Source organism: Entelurus aequoreus, linkage group LG02 (genome assembly GCF_033978785.1).
Source record: "Entelurus aequoreus isolate RoL-2023_Sb linkage group LG02, RoL_Eaeq_v1.1, whole genome shotgun sequence".
NCBI classification, from domain to species: domain Eukaryota; kingdom Metazoa; phylum Chordata; class Actinopteri; order Syngnathiformes; family Syngnathidae; genus Entelurus; species Entelurus aequoreus.
Window position 1 is genome coordinate 67,907,279 of NC_084732.1, and position 17,583 is coordinate 67,924,861.

Below are 17,583 nucleotides of genomic sequence, written 5' to 3' on the forward strand. Positions count from 1 at the left end.
TGTCTGTCTTTTTCACTTTTAAATGATCGCAAAACCTTTGACAGCTTCTCTTGTTTTTCTTTGGGCCCTTTGCTTTCTTTCTCCCTCTTTTTTGGGACAACTCTCTCGGCACTCCTCTGTGCCCGCCACACACACACACACACACACAGGCCACATCACCCACTGCATGACCTATATTACCGTAAGTGCACGGTTGTCATAAAATAATAATGGATTTAATATATTTTGTATACATTTTTATTTAGACAAATAATTGAAGCAACCAATGGAGGTGTTAGGATTTTTTTTAAGGGCTTTATAGGCAGGTGAGGTGGTTCGGGCATCTGGTCAGGATGCCACCCAAACGCCTCCTTAGGGAGGTGTTTCGGGCACGTCCGACCGGTAGGAGGGCGCGGGGAAGACCGAGGACACGTTGGGAAGACTATCTCTCCCGGCTGGCCTGGGAATGCCTCGGCCCGTGACCCGACCTTGGATAAGCGGAAGAAGATGGATGGATGGATGCAGGGCTTTTTAGGCGGAGGAGAGCGGCTCTCATAGACTCCATAAGCCGACTTTTGATCACATTTATTTAATATTTAGAATGCATTAAAAAAATAACATCCATCGTCATGTCTTTGAGAAATATTGTAAACGAATTCCAAAAATATTGCAGTTCCCCTTTAGAATGGTAGATAAATTAGTCAGTCCAAATGTGCAACAGTCGATGTCTTTCATTCTTCTGATGAAAAAGTCAAAACTCTTGATTGTTTTGCTGTTGTTGTTCCGAGTGAAATGTTCATGTTGGGGCAAAGTAGGAAGAGAACAAAGACAACTGCTTGATAACGTTCCTGGTGCCTTCTATTCCTGATTTAGACAACCTCCGTACTCTCTGGGTCTTGAACATCCTCTCGTGCATGTGTGTGAGTGTTCATGCACGCGCATTGTTGCACAACGACGACCACTCCTCATGTCACACAGAGTACCTTTGATGCAGCGCGATTTTTCCCGTGCAAAGATCAAGAATAGGCACAAAAAACATTTTGCAGCTGGATCAAATGTGAGTTATGAAAGTGGCAAAGCTGGGAGCACATCCTTGGTTGTGCTTGGAAGATGAAGCTCTACTATTCATCTGAGGGGGAATTCACTTACACATATGAAAGAGTAGGAATTACACAGATATGATAACGAATGTTATTAGTGTACACGGGTAATTCCCAATCTCGGTGCTGCGGCACCAATTTCACTTAATTTACTACAGACGATTAGGGCTGTCAAAATGAATGCTTTTGTCACTGTTTGAATAACAGTTTTTGGGTTTGGTGTTGTTTTTTCTTTGATTAGTGTTTGTTTCACTCATCTTCCATTTCCTGTTTTGATTTGTTCTGCAGTGATTACGCCTCTTTCTAAGTGCTATTCTCCTCACCTGTTCCTGGTTGGCAATCAGGAGGCTCACCTGCCCTTGTTTGCCAATCAGGAAGGTTTTTCTACCAGTGTCGCTTGCCTTTCCAGTCTTGACGCTGGTTCATCGTCTTATGTTCGTGTTTCACATTGTCGATTACGCGACCTTTGTTATTTTCTTCTGCCTGGTATCTAATCTCTCCATCGTCTGCCGTATCTGCAGCCTGGGGTCACGCCGCCTGCAACCGTTTTTTGTCGGCTATAGTTTGAGAGGCCATTCCAACTATTGTTTGCAAAGTAAAAGAAAGAGGAATTATGACCACAGAACAGCAAAACAGGTCCAGAGTATAATACTACCACCACCATGCTTGATGGTAGGCCTGGTGCTCCTGGGATTAAAAGGCCTCACCTTTTCTCCTCTAATCATATTGCTGGGTATTGTGGCCAAACAGCTAAATTTTTGTTATAAAGGAATGGCTAAATCAGGCTAGAACTAAGGTTTTAGAATGGCCTTCCCAAATTAAATAAATAAATAATAAATGGGTTATACTTGTATAGCGCTTTTCTACCTTCAAGGTACTCAAAGCGCTTTGACAGTATTTCCACATTCACCCATTCACACACACATTCACACACTGATGGCGGGAGCTGCCATGCAAGGCGCTAACCAGTACCCATCAGAAGCAAGGGTGAAGTGTCTTGCCCAAGGACACAACGGACGTGACTAGGATGGTAGAAGGTGGCGATTGAACCCCAGTAACCAGCAACCCTCCGATTGCTGGCACGGCCACTCTACCAACTTCGCCACGCCGCCCCTTTCCTGACTTAAACGTGTGGACAATACTGAAGAAACAAGTCCATGTCAGAAAACCAACACATTTAGCTGAACTGCACCAATTTTGTCAAGAGGAGTGGTCAAAAATTCAACCAGAAGCTTGCCAGAAGCTTGTGGATGGCTACCAAAAGCGCCTTCTTGTAGTGAAACTTGCCAAGGGACATGTAAGCAAATATTAACATTGCTGTATGTATACTTTTGACCCAGCAGATTTGGTCACATTTTCAGTAGACCCATAATAAATTCATAAAAGAACCAAACTTCATGAATGTTTTTTGTGACAAACAAGTATGTGCTCCAATCACTCTATCACAAAAAATAAGAGTTGTAGAAATTATTGGAAACTCAAGACAGCCATGACATTATGTTCTTTACAAGTGTATGTAAACTTTTGACCACGACTGTAGATACATATATATGTGTGTGTATATATAAAAACAATCGGGTATATCTCCTGTATGACAAAGCTGCTTGCAACATGCATTTTCTTGCAGCTGGATCATTCCAGCACACAGCCACTGTTAATTGTGGTCCTGCGATCTCTAAGAGTGCACCTTAGGCATGCTAAAAATAGGTTCTGTTGTCTAGATTGTGCTTCTATATTGCAGAAAAGCTGACACAGATTACCGTTGTGTGCTATATGTCCAACAACATAGCAAAACACCACAGGTTTGACCATGATGCCAGGTGTGCAAGAAATGAAATGAAATGTCCCCATGGCCAAAGCCGGTCACACACGCATATTTAAATCATATGAATAAGGCTGTCTACACCACTTTTGCTTTTGTTATCAATTGTACTTGCAGTCTTGGTATGTCACCTGCAACACACCCACTAATAGTACACACAATGTTTGCACATGCTATTTAGCACTTGTTATCTGGGGTCTTAGTAGTTCAGACCCTAGGTTTGTTCACTTTCTATACAAACTGCCTAAGAAGGTGAATAAAACGCAGACCAGAACGCCATATGCAAATATTATACTCCACCGAGATTCCTACCATACCTCTTCTGTCAATCTGTCCATCATCATGACAAACAACAAGGGGGCTCCTAGTTACCACCGGCCTTCCGCACTCGTCTAACACGCTCTTCTCTCACGCCAAACTTTCCCATGTGACACCTAATCGTATTCTTTATCGAAAAGTCTCAAACAGAAAGTAAATGATGTTTTGTATTCTGTCTTCTTATGCAGGCTTGAATGGTTTGTCATCATTGTCATACAACCTGATGCATAGTTGCATAATATTTGGCAGTGCTGCTTCACATCATGAAGGACCGTGTCCATCTTTGTACGGGTTGATATAGCACAAATTAAACTTGGACGTAACTTGGTTTAGTCACTACTGTTTGGAAAGCAGTTTAGATGTATATATCATTGTTATCAACCACTGTCTTGATTGTCCTGGGCATGGAATTCACCAAAGCTGCACAGGTTTTCACTGTAATCACCGTTCAGCTTCCTTAGCAAGGCCGTCGTCATCTTGGAGGTGTCTTTCTGCTTCAGAATATCACATTACCGTATTTTTCGGACTATAAGTCGCAGTTTTCTTCATAGTTTGGCCGGGGGTGCGACTTATACTCAGGAGCGACTTATGTGTGAAATTATTAACACATTACCGTAAAATATCAAACAATATTATTTAGCTCATTCACGTAAGAGACTAGACGTATAAGATTTCATCGGATTTAGCGATTAGGAGTGACAGATTGTTTGGTAAACGTATAGCATGTTCTATATGTTATAGTTATTTGAATGACTCTTACCATAATATGTTACGTTAACATACCAGGCACGTTCTCGGTTGGTTATTTATGTGTCATATAACGTACACTTATTCAGCCTGTTGTTCACTATTCTTTGTTTATTTTAAATTGCCTTTCAAATGTCTATTCTTGGTGTTGGGTTTTATCAAATACATTTCCCCCAAAAACGCGACTTATACTCCAGTGCGACTTATATGTGTGTTTTTCCTTCTTTATTATGCATTTTCGGCCGGTGCGACTTATACTCCGGAGCGACTTATACTCCGAAAAATACGGTACATGTCGGAATTCTTTTTTCTCCCTCAATGAACCGCAGCGCCCCAGTGCTGGGAGCACTCAAACACTCCTAGACCATTTGACACTATTTGACTGTAGATACAACTTTTTCACTTTTGATACGCTATTGATATTAAAGCATTGAGTATTGGCCGATACCGATATAGATCACATATTTTATTAGCAGGAAATTATTCATACTTGTATTATTTTGTCATGTCAAATGTTAGAAAAGGCTCGATCAAATGAAATTACTCAAAACTGGAAATACACTATATTGCCAAAAGTATTTGGCCACTCATCCAAATGATTACAATCAGTTGTCCTAATCACTTGGCCCAGCCACAGGTGTATACAATCAAGCACTTAGGCATGGAGACTGTTTCTACAAACATTTGTGAAAGAATGGGCCGCTTTCAGTGATTTCCAGCGTGGAACTGTCATAGGATGCCACCTGTGCAACAAATCCAGTCGTGAAATGTCCTCGCTCCTAAATATTCCAAAGTCAACTGTTGGCTTTATTATAAGAAAATTGAAGAGTTTGGGAACAACAGCAACTCAGCCACAAAGTGGTAGGCAACGAAAACTGACAGAGAGGGGTCAGCGGATGCTGAAGCGTTTAGTGCGAAGAGGTCGCCGACTTTCTGCACAGTCAATTACTACAGAGTGCCAAACGTCATGTGACCTTCCAATTAGCCCACGTACAGTACGCAGAGAGCTTCATGGAATGGGTTTCCATGGCCGAACAGCTGCATCTAAGCCATACATCACCAAGTCCAATGCAAAGCGTGGGATGCAGTGGTGTAAAGCACGTCGCCACTGGACTCTAGAGCAGTGGAAACGCGTTCTCTGGAGTGATGAATCACACTTTTTCATCTGGCAATCTGATGGACGAGTCTGGGTTTGGAGGTTGCCAGGAGAACGCTACATTTCGGACTGCACTGTGCCGAGTAGGGTTGGGTATCGAGTATCGAGTATCGATTGGAACCGGGACTAACTTTCCGATTCTTCCGGAATCGTTCAAAAGTTTAAATTTCGATTCCTATTTTCGATACCCAGTCCGCCGACCGGAAGAAAAAATGTCCGCCGAACCGGAAGAAGAAGCCGCTGAGCACCAACGAAGAAGCGCCCACCGCCGGAAGTGTTAGCATAGCCGAGCGAGTCAGTCAAGCTCAAGCATGGATAGCGGGCGTCGGTGGTCAAAAGTGTGGCTTTACTTTACAAAAAAAAATGAAATAACCGCAAAATAACAGAGCTCCATGTCCATCAAGAAACGAGTGGAGAGAGAGCTGCAGATGTACCAGGACATTCCACCCATACGTATGTCTGACGACCCTGATGCATGGTGGTGGTCCGGTGGAACCAACAAAAGACTTATCCTTTGCTGTCATATCTCGCTTTCTCCTATTTATGCGTTCAAGCTTCTTCCACACCCAGCGAACGTGTATTTTCCACAGCAGGAGACACTATCTGTCCAGAACGCTCACGCATCCTGCCTGAGAAGGCGGATATGGTCATTTTCCTAAACAAAAACTGTCTCTGATTTTATACTGTACCTGCTGCTAATCTGGACTGGGTTTTGCAAGTTGTTTCCTATTGTTTATTTGCTTTTCTGCACCAGGTTAGCCCATCAGTGGGAGCACGGTAACATTTTTAAGTACCTGCAGCATCATACACTTGTGTGTGTAAATGTGTTTTCATGAGGTTTCCTGCAGCCTCATACACTTATGTGTAAAGGTGTTTTCATGAGGTTTCCTGCAGCATCATACACTTATGTGTAAATGTGTTTTCATGAGGTTTTCAAAAATAAAGCTCTCTTGAGGAAAGTGTACCCCTGGGAAAATGTATTCATAACTTATAATATTTATATTCAAGTTCATAGATTTGATATTTATATTCTAGTTGAAAACAGCCCTGTGAGGAATTTATAGTAAAGTTCATAAAAAGTTAATAGAATTAAAATTGATGGAGAATGTCAGACTATTTCATTCAGAAAGACTGTAGGTTAGCTAGCTCATTTAAAATATCCTAAACTTTTTTTTGACCCTGCCTCTTAAAAGAATCGGAATCGAGAATGGTCAGGAATCGGAATCGAAACAAAGAATCGGAATCGGAATCGTTTGAATTCAAACGATACCCAACCCTAGTGCCGAGTGTGAAATTTGGTTGAGGAGGAATTATGTTGTGGTGTTGTTTTTCAGGAGTTGGGCTTGGCCCCTTAGTTCCAGTGAAAGGAACTTTGAATGCTCCAGGATACCAAAACATCTTGGACAATTCCATGCTCCCAACCTTGTGGGAACAGTTTGGAGCGGGCCCCTTCATATGTGAGTCAAGGCAGGTGGCCAAAAATTTTTGGCAATATAGTGTATGTGGTGTATTACATTGTAATTGTATGCATTTTCAAAATAAACTGACACCACCATAACCATAATCAATGATAGGTATTAACAACACAAACCTATTTATTATTAACCTCCTGGGGCGGGTTTATGCTGTCTTTAAGTACAAGTGAAGTGGTCATTTGTTTTTGGCGACGCCAAGTGGCCTCAAAATTCATTAAGCTCACGATGCAGTAAGTTGGATAACGCGGGCACGTTTATTACTGGATATTTTCAAATATTCTTCTCCTTTGGATACTTTGTATGTGTACGTAATATTCAACCATAACTATTTGATACTCGTTCATATTGAAAAATGTGTTTTAGACTGCCATATTGTTGAATTAAAGACACATATTACATCATTCTAGCTTGTGTGCTATTGTGTGGCTGCTAGCTCCTAGTAGCCTAAAGCCTATCACGTTTACCTTTTTTAAACTACGTGTGAAAAATACAAGAAAAGAGTAACCTTGTGTGGTTTTTGGAGCATATTTAAATGTTAACTGGCTTTGCACAAGTAAAGAAGCTTCAGGACCGCTTGTATTGCAGTGCTTTCTGTACATTGGAGATTTTAGATGCCAGCCGATATAATCCAAAACTTATACTTACTATTTTTGCTGGTATCAACATAGGATTAGGTTCCATCAAGTTCCATAGTATTGTTTCTTTAGACGACAGAGCATATTACTGTTCTATTGTAAAGGGTCCCAACTAGGGATGTCCGATAATATCGGACTGCCGATATTATCGGCCGATAAATGCTTTAAAATATAATATCGGAAATGATCAGTATCGGTTTAAAAATGATCGGTATCTGTTTCAAAAAGTAAAATTCATGACTTTTTAAAACGCTGCTGTGTACACGGACATAGGGAGAAGTACAGAGCGCCAATAAACCTTAAAGGCACTTCCTTTGTGTGCCGGCCCATTCACATAATATCTACGGCTTTTCACACACACAAGTGAATGCAAGGCATACTTGGTCAACAGCCATACAGGTCACACTGAGGGTGGACGTATAAACAACTTTAACACTGTTACAAATATGCGCCACACTGGGAACCCACACCAAACAAGTATGACGAGCACATTTCGGGAGAACATCCGCACCGTAACACAACATAAACACAACAGAACAAATACCCAGAACCCCTTGCAGCACTAACTCTTCCGGGACGCTACAATATACACCCCCCGCTACCCCCTACCCCACCCCCCCCGCCCCACCCCACCCACCTCAACCTCCTCATGCTCTCTCAGGGAGAGCATGTCCCAAATTCCAAGCTGCTGTTTTGAGGCATGTTAAAAAAAATAATGCACTTTGTGACTTCAATAATAAATATGGCAGTGCCATGTTGGCACGTTTTTCCATAACTTGAGTTGATTTATTTTGGAAAACCTTGTTACATTGTTTAATGCATCCAGCGGAGCATCACAACAAAATTAGGCATAATAATGTGTTAATTCCACGACTGTATATATCGGTATCGGTTGATATCGGAATCGGTAATTAAGAGTTGGACAATATCGGAATATCGGATATCGGCAAAAAAGCCATTATCGGACATCTCTAGTTCCAACATATTCGACTTGTGTTGTTTCATTTTCCATAACCCTTTCATTGTTCTTACAGCTCCTGTATTGGATAGATTTAGACATGCTTTGATAAAAAAATAAGTCAGCAAGGAAAAGATCTAACTTTCCAAGACCCTGAACAGGATTATCAGAAAAGTAAATGGATGTTTTTTTACAAGGAACATTCTGATGAATGTATGAGTGAGCACAAAAAGTCAGTGGTTGCGGTTTTTTCTTACATGACATGAAGTAATAATACTGTTTTTTACACTGAAAGTCATGATGGACACGTTTGAACTTAAGTGTTTGGAACGAGAGAGGAAAAGGCCACAGAGCTCAGCAGCGTGCAGCAGCGATACGTCCCCGCCCATCCATCCTGGACACGACTGCAGTGACACCAACAGCTGAATCAGGCATTCAGTGCACTGCTGACAGGACAATCCTGGCCTGCAGCCGCTCTGCTCCGACTGCGCCATGAAGCGGACAGACTTAGCGTTTGAGGGTGAGGGTAAGGAGGTGACGTATTGCTTTGTTGGCTGTATAAATGATATCCTCTCATCTGAAACAACCTCGCTCTGAATCGGACCAAAACAAGCCCGTTTTACAGACGGAATCTGAATGCTGCGTAACCGCCAGTCAGCCTGTTGTTATGCGCAGTGTGGACACCATTGTGGACTGAATTTGTCTATTAAGAATAAGATAAGTTAATGAGATTAATTCCAAAAAATATTGCATTAATCATGTATAAACCCATATTACCTAATTTTTCTAACTATAGGATGCACCGGATTATATGGCGCACTGTAGATGAACGGGCCTATTTGGAACAATTTTTATACATAAGGCGCATTAAAGGGCTCAAATTATGATTTTTTTTTTCTACATTTAAAACACCTCTCTGTGGTCTACATGTAATGGTGGCTCTTTGGTCAATATGTTGCATGGATTGTTTTACAGGCCATCTTCCAGCCGCTTTTCTGACCATCTCTTCAAAATGCACCGTTTTGTGGGCGGTCTTATTCACGTGGTTCCACTTCAACAGCGTCTTCTGCCCATCATCTTTGTTGGACTGGTATTTTTTAGTGCTTCCATAGCAATTCTCCTGACAGATAAAGTTAGAACTATACACTACTTTGTATTAGAAATGGTAACAGCGAAGGATGAATGCCCCACAACAAGAGGAGAGAGAAAAAGAAGGAGCTTATCGACTACAACACGGACTAATTTTCGGGACTTATGCAGATCCCAAATACACAACAGCAGGTACCAATAGGTAAGAAAAGTTGGCTTTCCATTATAAGGCGAAACAAAATGTCCGATAGTGTCTACTAATAGGTGCAATTTCAGGGTCCTTATACACACACCATAATAATACTATATGTTGAAGCACAGTACGTCTAACTACGGTAGCCATAATGCTCCGACAAGCCATCAAGTTGTGCGGTTTCGGGGCTTTCCAAAGTCATACTAAAACATGTTGACATATTTTTTGAGCGCCATGTATAATGTTCTACATTCTCAAAGAAACATCAAAGTTTTAGTCTGTCAGGGGCATGTCGTGTGAGACGGCGAAGGTTGTTTCGATTTCCAAATCCTACTTATACAATAAAATAGGGATGTTCTCTGACAGCATAGGAGAAGCTATGCAGGGCCAAAACTGAACTAGACAAAGTACAGAGAAAACAAAACGAAATGCTGGAAGAAGCAAAAAACTGCAAAAAGCTTACTGTGAGTGTGGCGCAGACGGCGTCCACAAAGTACATCTGTACTTGACATCACCATACAGAGAACATACACAACAATGTTGCGACCAAGAATGGTGTTTGGAGCTCAACTTAAATAGTCCTAATTACCAACAGAAAACATGTGTGGGGAAAATTGTTGCACGTCATAGTCACCTCCAGTGTTGCTTTTTGTGCAAGTTCTTGCATTTAACTTATCTGAACAATATCCAGTGTAGTGTTATTTTAATTAACTGGAATCCAGTGTCTGTGGGGCCCTATTGTAGTGAATCACACCTGAGACATCATAAATTAATCAAATCTTTATTGGACACGAAAGTACACAATGTGACAAATAACATTTTACAACAATCAATCTAGGGATCTAGATATCTGGCCAGGACACCCCTCGCTCTTTTGCCTTCACCTTCATTGTCCATTTGTTTTTGGTGACTTTATATACTGTGGACCTAGACGTTGAGTCCGCGACATACATGGCGGACAATAACTGATACAGTCTGCTTTGCCAGTCCAAAAGCATTCGCCATTTTCCGTAGTCTTCACTCGACTGCCAGGTAATACAAAGCACACGCTACCGCATTCTCGTTGACTCTCCTTCGACAAATGGACAAGGTTTTTCAGTAAGTAGAATCACAGCTGACCTGGACATTGGAAAGTTCTCTTGCCGTCTGAGATGTGTAGTATCCGAAATAGCTGCAATCGCTTTCTCTTTTACGGTATTCATGTGTGATTTCCACAAGCGTCTGTACATGTCTGGATGACCCCCTTCCATATTTCAAGCGGTTAGCTCAGAGTTACGAAACCTGTGGCGCGCTCTTTCTGACGTCGCTTCCTGTGTGGGGCGCGATCTTTCTGGCGTCACTTCCTCTCCGAACTCAGTTTGTAAACGATCAATGAGTCCATACAGAGCTAAGAGCCGTAGATTCTAGAAATACAGGGTGCACTTACCTGTGTAAACAAATTGTCCGAGGAGGGGAACCTTAAAGGCCACCTGAAACCCACTACTACCGACCACGCAGTCTGATAGTTTATATATCAATGATGAAATCTTAACATTGCAACACCTATCAATACGGCCGGGTTAGTTTACTAAAGTGCAATTTTAAATTTCCCGCGAAATATCTGCTGAAAACGTCTTGGTATGATGACGCTGCGGATGTGACGTCACGAGTTAGACAGGACATTTTAGTCCAGCACCGCGGCCAGCTTAAAGTCGTCAGTTTTCATCACAAAATTCCACATGATTCTGGACATCTGTGTTGGCGAATCTGTTGCAATTTGTTCATTGCATTATCAATCAATCAATCAATCAATGTTTATTTATATAGCTCTAAATCACAAGTGTCTCAAAGGGCTGTACAAGCCACAACGACATCCTCGGTACAGAGCCCACATAAGGGCAAGGAAAACTCACCCCAGTGGGACGTCAATGTGAATGACTATGATGGAGAAAGAAGCTGAGCAAGCAAAGAAGAAAGTTGTCGGTGCGAAGCGGAGTATTTTGCGAGGGAAGTCAGCAACACAACACAGCCGGTGTTTCATTGTTTACGTTCCCGAAAGATGCAGTCAAGATCGAAGAACTCGGACAACAGAGACTCTTACCAGGAGGACTTTGACTTCGATACACAGACGCCTGTAGAGAACTGGGACAACACAGACTCTTACCAGGATTACTTTGATTTGGATACACAGACGCAGACGTGGTACCGTGAGTACGCAGCTGCGCTTCCAAACATTTGATCGCTTGCCCGTATGTGCATGTCACGTACGTAACTTTGGGTAAATATATAAGCTTTATGAACCTTGGGTTAGGTGAACGGTCCTTTGGGCTGAGTGATTGTGTGTGTTATGCAGGTGTTTGAATTGTATTGGCGGGTTATATGGACGGGAGCTAGGAGCTAGGAGCTAGGAGCTAGGAGCTAGCATAACAAACACCTAGGTGTTTGTTATGCGGGATTAATTTGTGGCATATTAAATATAAGCCTGGTTGTGTTGTGGCTAATAGAGTATATATATGTCTTGTGTTTATTTACTGTTGTAGTCATTCCCAGCTGAATATCAGGTCCCACCCGCCTCTCACAGCATCTTCCCTATCTGAATCGCTTCCACTCCCCACTAGTCCTTCACTTGCACTTTCCTCATCCACAAATCTTTCATCCTCGCTCAAATTAATGGGGAAATTGTCGCTTTCTCGGTCCGAATCGCTCTCACTTCTGACCGCCATCACTGTAAACAATAGGGAACTTTGTGGAAATGTTCAACTGACTACGTCACGCTACTTCCGGTATGGGCAAGGCTTTTTTTTTGTCAGATACCAAAAGTTGCGATCTTTATCGTCGTTGTTCTCTACTAAATCCTTTCAGCAAAAATATGGCAATATTTGCGAAATGATCAAGTATGACACATAGAATAGATCTGCTATCCCCGTTTAAATAAAAACATTTCATTTCAGTAGGCCTTTAAACGGTAGTTTAGTGTGGCTGAAACGGGGCTTAGGCTAAATAATTATTTGTTTAAGGGGTTATCCGGCTTAATATAGACATAGCCGAAGTGGAAAAGGGGCTATTGTTTGATTAATTGGAGTGAAATCAAACATTGAAACAATCAAAGCAGCCAGTTTCGAAGCACAGCAATGCTTTCAACTGATTGATGCTCATGTATTCAGGTGCAAATAACAACAAAGAAGGATATAAGCAGTCGATCACATACATTGATTGGTGCAACTTGACTTTGACTTATAAGAGCATTTACTGAGTTATATTGATCTGATCGTCTTTTGCATTGAAACTTTCACACAAGCACACTCAGAAGAATGAAACGAGTGCCCACTGCATTCCATGCAATCTTCCATCTTAAATTGTCAATGGCCGCCTCAGTCCACAGCCACTATCTCTCTCTACAAGCCGTTAGAACAAAAACACCCAGACGTCTTCCACAATTGATGTCAAGAACTAATTCATTGCTGGAAACGCCTTCATGAAAGATGCTGGCCTCAAGCTTCACTTTAGACCCTCGAATTTATCAAGCAGGCGCTCACCGCCATGATAAATCATATTAAAAACGTGTTCCCCCCCCTTTTTATTGGTGTCTCTGAACAAGCCAATAATTTGATTAAGGCGGAAAAAAGAGTTGACACTTTAGGAAGACAAGTGGGTTTTGGGAGCTATTATTTTTGGAAAGTGTCATCCCAGTACAAAGCGGACGTCGGGTCGTCACGACTGCGCCGAGCAGAAGCAGCTGGCATTCACTGGTTTGTATGACTGTGATTAAAGTGACAGGCTTTGCTGCCACCATGACTCTGCTTGAATCAGTTAACCGGCCTTTTACGGGAGCAGATGTGTCTGTTTTACATTTCATTATCATAAAATTGCCTTCTACAGAGCAATATTGATGCAGTTTGTAGATGCTATCATCGGTCTTGAAAGGGGCTTTTAGCCTGAGTGTTGAGTATAAATGTGACATGGACATTTTATATTAGACGTAAATAGCAATACAGTGGAACCTTGAAATACCAATGCTCGGAAAATGTGCACTATTTTAGGGACTGAAATGCTGTGGGACTGTATACACTAGTGTTGTCCAGATACCAATATTTTGGTACCGGTATCGATACTAAAATTATTTCAATACTTTTTGGTACTTTTCGATACTTTTCTAAATAAAGGGGACCACAAAAAATTGCATTATTGGCTTTATTTTAACAAAAAATCTTAGGGTACATTAAACATATGTTTCTAATTGCAAGTTTTCCTTAAATAAAATAGTGAACATACAAGACAACTTGTCTTTTATCAGTAAGTAAGCAAAGAAAGGCTCCTAATTAGTCTGCTGACATATGCAGTAACAAATTGTGTCATATCTAATTCTATTATTTCGTCAAAATTATTAAGGACAAGTGGTAGAAAATGAATTATTAATCTACTTGTTCATTTACTGTTAATATCTGCTTACTTTCTCTTTTAACATGTTCTATCTACACTTCTGTTAAAATGTAATTATCCTTTATTCTTCTGTTGTTTGGATGCTTTACATTAGTTTTGGAAGATACCACAAATTTGGGTATCAATCCGATACCAAGTAGTTACAGGATCATACATTGGTCATATTCAAAATCCTCATGTGTCCAGGGACATATTTCCTGAGTTTATAAACATAATCTAATTTTTTTTTTTAAAACAAAGAAAATGAAAGTGATGCCAAAAAATATCGACGTAATCGTAGTAGTATCCCTCCTGTACTTGGTATCATTACAGTGAATGTCAGGTGTAGATCCACCAATGGCGTTTGTTTACATTTTGACGCCGGTGAGCTACGGTGTGTAGTGAAGCATGTTTAGCTATTCCTCGTCCTGCAGGGATGATACTTGTAAGAAACTTACTTTATTTGTCGCCATGGAGGCGAGGATTAGTGATTTAGAAGTAGCTAAAACACTGCCGACTACAGCTTGACTTTAGCCGCTAACTCGCTAGCAATGTCTTAAAGCACCTCTTCCTGAGCGCATTTCAGTGTTATAACTTCACCTTTATCGTTAGTTTTTAAGCCAAAATGCGTCCGTTCTCCCTTTTCTGTCTACACACTGTGTCTGTTTGTTAGTGCTCCGTGATTGTGCGCTACGAACATGATTCTCTGCTCGTAAACCAGCAGTGACACGATGTGACGCGGGGGTGTGGGGGACCGGTACTTTTCAGAGGCAGTATAGTACCGAAAATGATTCATTAGTATCGCGGTACTATACGAATACCGGTATACCGTACAACCCTAGTATACACATGAGATGTCACACAATCTACCACCAAAGCTGAATGTATCTATATTAGGGCTGTCAAGTGATATGTTTTAATTATTTGATTACAAAAATACAATTTGCTTAAGAAAATACTCCAATATTTTGTTACAAATGCAATTTGGTAGTCAGAATGTCATACAGGAAGAATTAAGTACATATTTTGAAAGTCTTTGAAATAATATTGCAAACAATATGCGGACGACGCAACAGTATTGGGCCTCATCAGTGACAACAACGACATGGACTACAGGGATGAGGTGAAACATCTGGTTAATTGGTGCAGAACCAACAACCTGGTCCTGAACGTCGACAAGATCAAGGAGATCATCGTCGACTTCAGGAGGCACCAGTCCAGCCACACTCAACTCTTCATCAACGGCACAGCAGTGGAGATGGTAAGCAGCCCCAAGTTCCTGGGGGTGCAGATAACTGACAATATAACCTGGTCCCTACACACCGGAGCTCTTGTAAAAAGAGCTCAGCAGCGCATGCACTTTTTGCGTCGGATGAAAAGAGCACAGCTCCCTCCCCCCGTTCTCACCACATTCTACACAGGCACTATAGAGAGCCTACTGACCAACTGCATGTCTGTCTGGACTGGAGCCTGCAGTGCCTCAGACTGGAAGTCTCTCCAGAGAGTGGTGAGGACGGCGGAAAAGATCATCAGGACTCCTCTTCCTCCTATCCAGGAGATCGCAAAAAGCCGCTGCCTGACCAGGGCTCAGAAAATCTGTAGAGACTCTTCCCCACCCCACCAAGGACTGTTTTCACTGCTGGACTCTAGAAAGAGCTTTTTCCCTCAGGCCATAAGACTCTTGAACGCATCATAATAATCCCCTCAATTTCCCCCCCAAAACGGATAAACTCGCTGGAATATAAAGATAATATAACATACATCCATAAACGTGGATGCATATGCAAAAGTGCAATATATTTATCTGTACAGTAATCTATTTATTTATATCTTCAACTTATTGCTCTTTTATCCTGCACTACAACCAGCTAATGCAACGAAATTTCGTTCCTATCTGTACTGTAAAGTTCAAATTTGAATGACAATAAAAGGAAGTCTCTCTCTCTCTAATATACAGTTACTAATCAATAATGTAGTGAACACACTCATAGACAACTTAACAGAGTGCACCATTTAAATCTGCATTTATCCTTCTTTAGTTTAACCAAAAAACAAGCCTGTTTGTTTAAACTGAGGGTCGGCAAAACGCGGCTTTCGAGCCGCAAGCGGCTCTTTAGCACCGCCCTGGTGGCTCGATGGAGCTTTTTCAAACATTTATAAAAATGAAAAAAAGATGAGGAAAATAATATATTTTTTGTTGTAATATTTTTTCTGTAGGAGGACCAACATGACGTGGCGGTAGCTTTCCTACTTTTGGAACCAGTAGAGATTCCTACAGCTTTGCTACTTTTAGACCCAGGTAGCTAGGTAGCTTACATCAAAGCTACAAGCTACAAAGAGAGAAAAAGGACTGCAAATCCAGTCCGAAAAAATATGAAGAAAATACAATGACCTGGATGAATGAAAACATCCTTAGATACGGAGAAAATTCATGAAGATTGGTTGGTGTTCGTATGATGAGTCACAAATGCCTAAGGTTAGGGCAAAACATTACGGTCCGGCCAATCAGAGGCAAGATAAGGCGGGTCATAGAACTCATGTCTCATGACGACGAAGGAGTCAGAGACAGAAGGTTCTCTCCAGAGAGTGGTGAGGACGGCGGAAAAGATCATCAGGACTCCTCTTCCTCCTATCCAGGAGATCGCAAAAAGCCGCTGCCTGACCAGGGCTCAGAAAATCTGTAGCGACCCTTCCCCACCCCACCAAGGACTGTTTTCACTGTTGGACTCTAGAAAGAGGTTTCGCAGCCTCCGTAGCAGAACCTCCAGGTTCCGTAACAGCTTTTTCCCTCAGGCCATAAGACTCTTGAACGCATCATAATAATCCCCTCAATTCCCCCCCAAAACGGATTAACTCGCTGGAATATAAAGATAATATAACATACATCCATAAACGTGGATGCATATGCAAAAGTGCAATATATTTATCTGTACAGTAATCTATTTATTTATATCTTCAACTTATTGCTCTTTTATCCTGCACTACAACCAGCTAATGCAACGAAATTTCGTTCCTATCTGTACTGTAAAGTTCAAATTTGAATGACAATAAAAGGAAGTCTCTCTCTCTCTCTAATATACAGTTACTAATCAATAATGTAGTGAACGCACTCATAGACAACTTAACAGAGTGCACCATTTAAATCTGCATTTATCCTTCTTTAGTTTAACCAAAAAACAAGCTTGTTTGTTTAAACCGAGGGTCGGCAAAGCGCGGCTTTCGAGCCGCAAGCGGCTCTTTAGCACCGCCCTAGTGGCTCGATGGAGCTTTTTCAAAAATTTATAAAAATGAAAAAAAGATGAGGAAAATAATATATTTTTTGTTTTAATATTTTTTCTGTAGGAGGACCAACATGACACAAACCTTCCTAATTGTTAGAAATCCCACTGTTTACATTAAACATGCTTCACTGATGAGAGTATTTGGAGCGCACCATTTTGTCCTAATTTCGGAAGTCCTTGAACACACCATAGTTTGTTTGCATGTACAACTTTCCTTGATGCTGCCACAGAAAGATGTGTTTTATGCCACTCCTTCTTTGTCTCTATTTGTCCATTCAACGTTTTATGCTGTGCGTGAATCCACAAAGGTGAGCTTTGTTGATGTTATTGACGTGTGCCGAGTGCTAATCAGACATATTTGGTCACTGCATGACTGCAAGCTAATCGATGCTAACATGTTATTTATGCTAGATGTATGAACAAAATTATTGA

At 41.3% G+C, this 17,583-nt stretch overlaps 2 protein-coding genes across 3 annotated transcripts in view; one reads left to right on the top strand and one right to left on the bottom strand.

Moving 5' to 3' along the window:
- The window catches only part of LOC133665251 (uncharacterized), a 55,740-nt gene extending 40,172 nt beyond the window's left edge, over positions 1 to 15,568 (top strand). Inside the window, exons 2-4 of the mRNA XM_062070501.1 lie at positions 8,644 to 8,716; positions 9,166 to 9,280; positions 14,987 to 15,568. Coding sequence (XP_061926485.1) covers positions 8,644 to 8,716; positions 9,166 to 9,280; positions 14,987 to 15,566 — 768 coding nt within the window. The 3' untranslated portion in view covers positions 15,567 to 15,568. The remainder of the gene's footprint in view (positions 1 to 8,643; positions 8,717 to 9,165; positions 9,281 to 14,986) is intronic.
- The window catches only part of fam189a1 (family with sequence similarity 189 member A1), a 287,604-nt gene that overhangs the window by 192,212 nt on the left and 77,809 nt on the right, over positions 1 to 17,583 (bottom strand). The gene's annotated exons all lie outside the window — the stretch shown is intronic.